Raw genomic sequence first — 8,750 nt, forward strand, 5'->3', positions numbered from 1 at the left:
ATATTATTATTATTATTATATGATAACTCTTTTTTACCACATAATTACATCAATGGACTTTTTTCTTATTACGATATCATACTTTGTGAAAATTGTTTTATATATGTATGATATTGCTATAATTTTGTATATTTGTCAAAGTTCGATGCTATAATAGAAAAAAATAAAAATACGATGCTATAATAAACTAATCAATTAACCAACATTACATAAATGATCTATTTATAACAAAGTTACACAAATGGTCCCTATACATGAGACAAATTTACAGAAATACCGTCCGTGGTTCACCATGGGATCACCCTAGTTGCTTTTAAAAAGAAAATAAATATTCGATTTATCATATAATTTAATGATTTTTTTCTAACAAATAATTAAACTGAGTAAGGGTATATTCGAAAAAAATAGAAAAAAAAATCATAAATTTGTTTAAACTTTATTCTATAGTTTATTTATTTATTTATTTATTTATTATTATTATTTTTTTGAACTTATCAACCAAATAAACAACCTTTAGAAGCATGCCAAACAAAACATTCATAGTATTAATCGGTTTAAATTAGGTCATTTAATTCTCGCACATCAAAGAGTGGTCTATTGATGCATTATCTAGGGTTTTGAAAGAAAAAAAAAAGGGACCAAGGCTAAAATCGAGAAAAACAAAAGAGGGGGTGTTTAATGACAATTTTGCCCTTTATGCGTTTTACTTATAAACCTGTGTATTAGGGTTTCTTCCATTTGTTCAGCCGACTGCAGGAGAGCGCCGCTGCCCTTCGTTACAGAGACCACCACATTACAGGTAATGCGATGGCTTTCGCTTGCTTCATCAGTTTAATTGCTTAGAACCCAAGCACATTTACTTTGTTCCTTTTTGTTATTTTGATTCTGTTTGAATGTCTTACAAACGAATAATGTTCATCGAAGAGTAGTGTGTACCTTGGTTCGTATGTATTTTCGGTGCCCGATAAATTTTAATTTGTTACATTATGCTCTGTTTAATTAGGGGTGCCTTATGCTACTGGATTTCTTTGATATGAGTTGCCATTGAATTTAATCTAAGGGTTTTGTTAGCTCGCGAATTATCGACTTGAAGGTTTTGTATGAAATGAGTGATTTTGTACCTGATTAGTAGTAGGACCAATCTGTTTGGATCAAACAGTTGAGGTTTCATTTGTTTATACCATCAAAGGTTCACTGCTTTGTGGCTTCATCTTCATTCCTCGTTGATAACTATCGACACCCACAATAACCATTGGAAAGTAGCCCAAAGAAAGAAAATTAAATAGTCTTTGCTGATAGTGTGCATTTAAGTCTTCCATCATTCCATGGTGTAAACGAATTTTCGTTTCTATGCCGTTTTTCAGGTAAGAATCAATGGCACCACAGCAGAGGAAACCCCATGTCAGCAGGAACCCTGATCTAATCAGAGGTGTGGGCAAGTATTCACGCTCACAAATGTACCACAAGAGGGGTCTTTGGGCCATCAAGGCCAAAAATGGTGGTGCTTTCCCTAAGCATGAGAAAAAAGCCATTGCTGCTGCACCAACTGAGAAGCCACCAAAGTTCTATCCAGCTGATGATGTGAAGAAACCCCTTGTCAACAAACGCAAAGCCAGACCCACCAAGCTCAGGTCCATAATCTATATACTATTCACTCTAAATAGATATACTGCAGTGATATTTATTTATATGTATACATTCTATATATTATGTGTATTGAGTATGTTTGTTATATGTATGTGTTCAGAGCCAGTATTACTCCTGGAACTGTGCTGATCATATTGGCTGGGAGGTTCAAGGGGAAAAGAGTTGTTTTCTTGAAACAACTTACATCTGGACTGCTATTGGTTACAGGTAAAAATAAGTCTTCTTATTGAGTTTCAGATTCTTTTTTGCAATGGTTATCTGAACTTGTACCCTACCTTTCTTTTTTTAGGTCCTTTTAAGATCAATGGTGTTCCTTTGAGGAGGGTAAATCAGTCATATGTGATTGCTACATCAACCAAGGTCGACATCTCGGGGGTGAATGTGGAGAAGTTTGATGACAAGTACTTTGGAAAGAAAACTGAAAAGAAGAAGACCAAAGGAGAGGGCGAGTTTTTTGAAGCAGAGAAAGAGGTAACTTTACTTTGACTACAAAAGATTGTAGCTTTTGTTCCATTGACATCATGTTTTGACTTTTTTTTTTTTTAATTCGTGTATAGGAAAAGAGCTTGCTCCCACAGGAGAAAAAGGATGACCAGAAATCCGTGGATGCAGCTTTGATAAAGACCATTGAGGCTGTTCCTGATTTGAAAAGCTATTTGGGTGCAAGATTTTCACTCAAGGCAGGCATGAAACCACATGAGCTTGTCTTTTAGATGAAATGTCTTTGAGTTAATTTTGTTTTCTTGATTATGTTTGTGTAAGCTCTAGATTTTGAGGCTGCATTCTGTCAGTTTTTGATGGTTGTCAACAATGAAATTACCTTTTTGCAATTGAATTTTGGTATCTATAATCTGCATCCTCTTCAAAACATTATAATTCCAAAATTGTTCTGTATTTGAATTACATTGCTATAGTTTGAAGATTTCAAGACTAGGACTACAATGTTGTAATAAAAAGAAATAGAAGTAGGATGCTATACTAAACATACCCAAGAAATTATTTTGATCTAGACGTGTTCATAGAAGGGAAAAACATTTATTATTATAATTAATTGAACATTACATAGAAACTGAAGTCAAACATGTTAAAAAACCAAAACGAGGAAAGATTCTTGCTTTTGCTTGATGATTTGATGCCAGTTAGAGTAAGCTATCCGTTTGAGCTGGTAGTCTCTTAAAGAAGTTGCTAGGAACCGATGGCAACTTGCTTCTAAACTTAGGGTGTCTTAACATGTATAATCCCCCACCTAAAGCCACCACCCTAACAGGAGTCACATAAAGAACAACAGCTAAACAAAGGCAAAAAACGACAAAGAGACTTGTAGCTCGAGGGTCTCTCCAGCTAAGCAAAGACCCTATACGTTCTCCTTGTGTAGCCAAATCTCCTACAACTGTTTGAATCCTCCCAGCAATGCTTCGAATCCGGTCGTATCTCATTCGGACTACATCTGGTGGTCTTGATGTTGGAAACGTGTCGAACTCTTCATCGAGTTCGTCAGGGTGCACCGCCTCAGCCCACGAAAGTTTTGGGTCCATATGAGGCGGGTGTCGGGCTCGGAACCTGTAGTTCCATAACCCGATCAAGAACATGTAGAGGCAGATAGTCGGAAGTATCAGCTCGGGATACCATAACAATATCAAAAACAAGATATGAACGAGGACTGTCGTGATCGGGTTTTTCCATTCCCGAACGTTGTTGAACCACCGACTAACAGAAAATAATCCCGAAAGCAACGCCATGATTCGAAAGAAGTTCGCTTTGCTTCTTCTCATGCTCCACATGTGAGAATCCACATCTAACATGTACTCAACTACCTCTTTCCGAAGGGGTGGTTCGGCTCGACCTAGACGCGCCGCCACTATGTTCATGGCTTGGTACCTTAATGTTTCGACTTGGTTAACTGTTAACGGGTTCAAGTAATGCATCTTGGGCAATAAAGGGTGTGCATAGATGTACACCATGTTGGCTAGTGATAACGTGGTGAACCGAACCGCAAGTTGGAGCTCACCCATCTTCTTCACCCCAGAGGGGTGAAGTACGAGAAGTGGGTATGAATGTGTGTATATTCGATGAGCTTCGAGAGTAGATATCCGAATCCTGACCTTCCCGATTCTTGAATCTCGTCCTGTATCTGATTTCTCGGCTCCCAAATGACAATTGTCGAAAACACCGAGTGTGATGACCGTACACGGATCGTAAACTTCCCATGTATATTGCTCGTTCCATTTAGGGTTCAACGTGTCAAGAAACGTTCGTGTCCGAACCCATTTTTGTCCGTACTTCGCCACACAATAAGCATCGGTGGACCCTCGCCCATCATGCATCTTCATCGGAAGCAAGCCTTCTGCGCCCAAAATTCCAACTTCGAGAACACCACACGGCTGCTTCCATAGTTGTTTAGCGGTCGGTCGTTGATCGCTTATATACAACGTCGATTCATCTAAAACATGGTATCCCCCTTCTAAGCAAACCCTAATATGCAATCTACTAGAAAACCTAGTTTCACCGAGTCCATACTTCTCAAGATTGAACCATCGAGAATGAACTGGCCGATGATCAAGTCGCTTCTCGAACATTGTCAAAGGTAGACTCAATGCCCCGAGAACCTCATCTCTCGAAGGATGAACCCGATCCTCAACGGTGAGAACCAAATGTTCCTCAAATGGCTCGGCTGCAACAAACACAAAATCTTCATTCCATAGAGGATTCATTGTACGTACGGAACTTATCTTTGTTCTCAATGTTTGGTTTCCCACTTGCGCCTTCACGGAAACATCTGGAACACGCGATCTATCGTTCGAGATAACATCTTGAGCTTCTATCACGTTCACCCGCAAATACCAAAGTTTCGGTGACACATAAACTTTCGATCGGACGTTAAAAACACCCTCTCCATGAGCAGATGAAGCGTCTGAATGCCAAGCTTCAGGAAATGCTTCGTCTGCTTGTGTCCCCATCCAGACCGCAACCATGATCTCCCCTTGGCCCCGCCGGTCCGTCAGTCGGTACCACTGCGCAGCCAACGGGCTGTCCGGCGGCACTCGTGTTGGAATCTCGTTCAAATCGAAAACCACTTTTCCAATATAATCGTCTCGCCCGAATGTCTCTTTATCTTTTACATAAACTTCTAAAGTTGATGATTGAACACGGTCTTTCGAGAAGGCAAAGACTTGGTTCCACTCAGGGTTTGGTCTCTTCTCGAAATGCCTTGTTCGGCCTCGATAATTCCCGAGCTTGACCTCGACATACGGATCTGACCCAACAGGAAGGTCTTTGGCCTTCACGACACGAACATAAAGATGGTACGTTTGTTCCACGAGATCATATGTGGTTGCCAATCGCTCACCCAGTTGTGGGCTTGTGTCTTTGAGCTTGTAGTCATCTTGTTGGAGAGGGGGAACTCCGGGAACGGGTTCATGGTTCATTTGACGATTTCTTAATCGGATCATTTTGGGGATTCTAAGTGTTTGTGTTGTGACTTGTGAGGTACGATGATATGATGGTTGGTCTTAAAACCTTAATTAAGACCATGAGAAGGGCCAGCAGCATCGTGGTTAATGTTCTTTTTGTTCATTCTTTGCTTGTTTGTGAAGTGACACCATGCATGCATGCATGCATGATGTGTTGATTACTACTACCTTTTGCAGCAAGTAACCTCGGGTTCTGTGGGGCAAGGCATAACATATACCTTTGCAGCAACTAGGTGTGTAGAAAACAAAAGAAACGACAATTAAACGAGACAATTAAAATATATGTTCCTACTTGCTATTATATTAATATATGTTAAAATATAATCTCTGTTGGGTCTAGAAAACGAAAATGAGAGGAAACGAAACACTATCATTTCCAAACTTGATGATTCTATTCTAGTAAAGGCTAAAACAGTCTTTCTAACTATGGCACTTTTATCCAGGCACAAAGTACAACCTTAGCCAGAGAAGCAATGTTAATATGCTTTGCTTCATCACGAAGTGCTTTTACAGGACATTCTATTCTTGCTTAGACAGGAATGAATGTAAAAAAAACTTTGGAAAAAGATTATACAACAAGTTAAAAGGACAAAGCAAAAGAACTCAATTCTGGAGATGATGAATTCTTTTTACCAACTTTTTCGTATTCAATTTTGTGTTTATATATATCTTAAGATTGCATTTTGTATAAAGACTATGTTCGGCAACTGTTGTATTTTTGTAAAAAAACGAAATTTAGTTTACAAACTTTTATAAACAATGGATACAAATCTTAAACTTGATTGTGACGGTTTCATGGTTTATGCAATTGCTTTTTAGTTTTTACGCCAAGAGTGTGTGTGAGGCTGTGAGCTATCATCCTCCCCTTATACATATCATTTTTCTTCTTTCTCATCACCCTCTTGTAGCTAGAAAATAGTCACATATCACTTTCTTCAAAATATACAACAATGAGATGTTGTACTTTATAATAATATGAAGTTAAAAAAAAAATGATGTAATGGTGTCTCACGGGTGGATACCGCACCAAAACACCAACACAGTGTGGTGTTCCCCGCACCCACTGCAGTGCTACCTAGGCACACCACATGATACAGTAAAAATATCTACCAGCCTTACAGTAAATCTTCTTATTAAAATATTGTACTTACAACCGACAAAATAAATAATAACATATTAGTTAGATAATATGTAAAAACAAATACAAGTTAAATTCGATTGGATGTCACCATGTTGATCCGATTATAACTCCTCCCTATTTTTTTTATTTTGTGACAACTAATATATCATCTATGATCTCAAAATAATTATTAAAATAATGACCCAGCTATTACGAATAAAGTGGTTTGGGAATTGGGAGGTTACAAGCATCTAAAGACACTTTAAAGGGATTTTAAACTATCAAGATGATAACTTCTACTTAATAAACATATTTTTTAACCTTTATAATAAACTAATCACAAATTTCACAATTTTGCAAAATATCACTAGAAGATTTAACTGTTTAAGGAGTAAGGACCAATTACTGTCATTTCAACAATTGCAACGTTCAGGATCAGTTTGATTTCAACAATGCCCAATTTCAGCAGTAGGACATTTCAACACGAACGCTGGATTTAAGCACCCATGCACTAGAACAACCCTCCTTCTTCGCATTGCTCAAAGGTCGAGTTTTGATTACATGAATGTTTTTGTGTCATTTTGAATATATCAAATGATTTGGATTTGGAATTGGAATGATAAAAGATATGTTGTGTGTTTGGTTGGTTGGTAAAATTTGCAATAGAATTGAAATGCAATCTTGTTTGGTTTGCAAAGAATTTAGATATTTATGTTAAAATGACAAAATTACATTCTTTTATTTTGTATTTTACAAAAAAGTTATAAAAGTACTTGTAGAAACTTTAAAATAGTTATAATCTTTAGATATTATTTTTATATATGATATTTTTAATTTTATTCAATAAAAAATAATTAAAATTTGAACTATATAAACATTATCAAATTGTTATAATTAGCGGCTAGAGAATAAAACTCTTAATCCAAATTATTCATCTAAATTTTTGTTATTTCTCCGTTATGTAATTATGTAAAGTTTCCTTTTAATCTCATCGACTTTTCTTCCTCACTTGTCTCATTCACTTATGTTTTGACACCTACAATCTTTAGTTAAGAAAATGAGTTTGGAACTAAATTGACTAAAGATTAAAAGTGGACATGGAGGATTTCAAAAAAGTGAAATCGTCTAAAGGTTTAATCGACTTTATACTACAATTTCGACACGTATCGTTTCAAAATTACTCTGTTGTAACAATCACCAATTGAATACGACCATTTAATGTAACATCCTCATATTTGATTTTTTCTTGTAAATAAATAATTACTAGAAAAATAAGGAAGACACATGAATTTGAGAATTTATAGTCTTTAAATAGAAAAAATATGAGTAAGGACTAGAAGTGACAAATTGAGAAAACTTGTCGCATTTAGCCTTGATTTACTTTGTTAGATTTGTGATTTAAGTTTAAGTTAACATAGTTTACTTAAAAGAATAACATAACTTGGAAATAAAAAAAATTAGAAGGGTCATTCTTGCATACTGATCATAAATAAAAAACAAGTAACCAGTCTCTCCCTATTTTAGATAATAATCAAGATTTAAGATAAAGGAACTTATCCCATGGTGATTTTTAGGGTTTTCATTTTTAAAGTTGATTATGAGAATTATAATCATTAATGTAGTTCTACTAGATTTTCAGTGTTGAATCAAGCTTAGATTATGTAACTAACATCAAACTTTGCATCTATGAACTTGATTCACCATTTGGTAGTGTTTTGGGTTTCTAAACCCTAAATATTAAAAGGAATATGAATTTCAATAACCATCCCGATGTTGATGTATTTTCAATTTTAACCCTATGTATGAATAAATATTGCATTTTAGTCCCTGCGTATAAGAAAGAATGCAAAATGGCCCATAGTGGCATTTTGGTGATTTTAGGCAATAAGGTAGTACGTTGGGCGTACGTTGTGTACGCGGAGCGTACTGAGGTGGACCCTAGTACGTTAGGGGTACACCTTGTACGCAGGGCGTATGTGGAGAAACTCCAAACCCTAATTTTTAGGGTTTAGTCCATATATAAGCATCATTATAGCCTCATTTATCATTCCTTCATCAGCCCCCATTTGAGAATTCGACCCTCTAGAAAACCCTAAGTGAGAAGGGTGTTTTGAGCTCATTTGTGTGCCTTTTTGGTGTTCTTGAAGCAGGAGAAGTTGGTGCAAGGACCTTGAAGCCTGCAAGCAACTTAGATATGGGATTCCCTACTTGCTAGCAACCTCCTAGAGGTAAAAAGTTCATAACTTGATCACTTTATCTTTTAGATCTAGTTATTTCTTCATTTAGGGCCTTTTTGGTCCCAAATATGGTGATTCTTGAGCATGGCATGCTCTTAACCCAATAAGTCGTCCTTTCAAACCTTATGAGGGGTCTTGAGTCATAAAAATGGGGTCTTAATGGTTAGTTTTACTCCATGCATGCTATAAAAAGTCTTAAGGCATTAAGATGTTGATATTTTGTGTATTAAACACTTAATAGACATACAAAGTCATAAAGTTGGAAACTTTATGATT

General features: G+C 36.4%; 2 protein-coding genes across 2 annotated transcripts; one reads left to right on the top strand and one right to left on the bottom strand.

Annotated features, from left to right (window-relative positions):
• Nucleotides 1–644: 644 nt before the first annotated feature.
• LOC111886755 (60S ribosomal protein L6) lies at nt 645–2,497 on the top strand. The gene is made up of 5 exons (XM_023883000.2): nt 645–799; nt 1,365–1,631; nt 1,748–1,854; nt 1,937–2,118; nt 2,205–2,497. Exons 2-5 carry the CDS (start codon nt 1,375–1,377, stop codon nt 2,358–2,360), a joined length of 702 nt encoding a protein of 233 aa, XP_023738768.1. The 5' UTR covers nt 645–799; nt 1,365–1,374; the 3' UTR covers nt 2,361–2,497.
• Nucleotides 2,329–5,277, bottom strand: LOC111886754 (FT-interacting protein 1). Its single transcript, XM_023882999.3, has one exon. The coding sequence runs from the start codon at nt 5,094–5,096 to the stop codon at nt 2,787–2,789; it is 2,310 nt and encodes a 769-aa protein (XP_023738767.1). The 5' UTR covers nt 5,097–5,277; the 3' UTR covers nt 2,329–2,786.
• Nucleotides 5,278–8,750: the final 3,473 nt, after the last annotated feature.

The sequence above is a fragment of the Lactuca sativa genome, chromosome 4 (genome assembly GCF_002870075.4).
Source record: "Lactuca sativa cultivar Salinas chromosome 4, Lsat_Salinas_v11, whole genome shotgun sequence".
Lineage (NCBI taxonomy): Eukaryota > Viridiplantae > Streptophyta > Magnoliopsida > Asterales > Asteraceae > Lactuca > Lactuca sativa.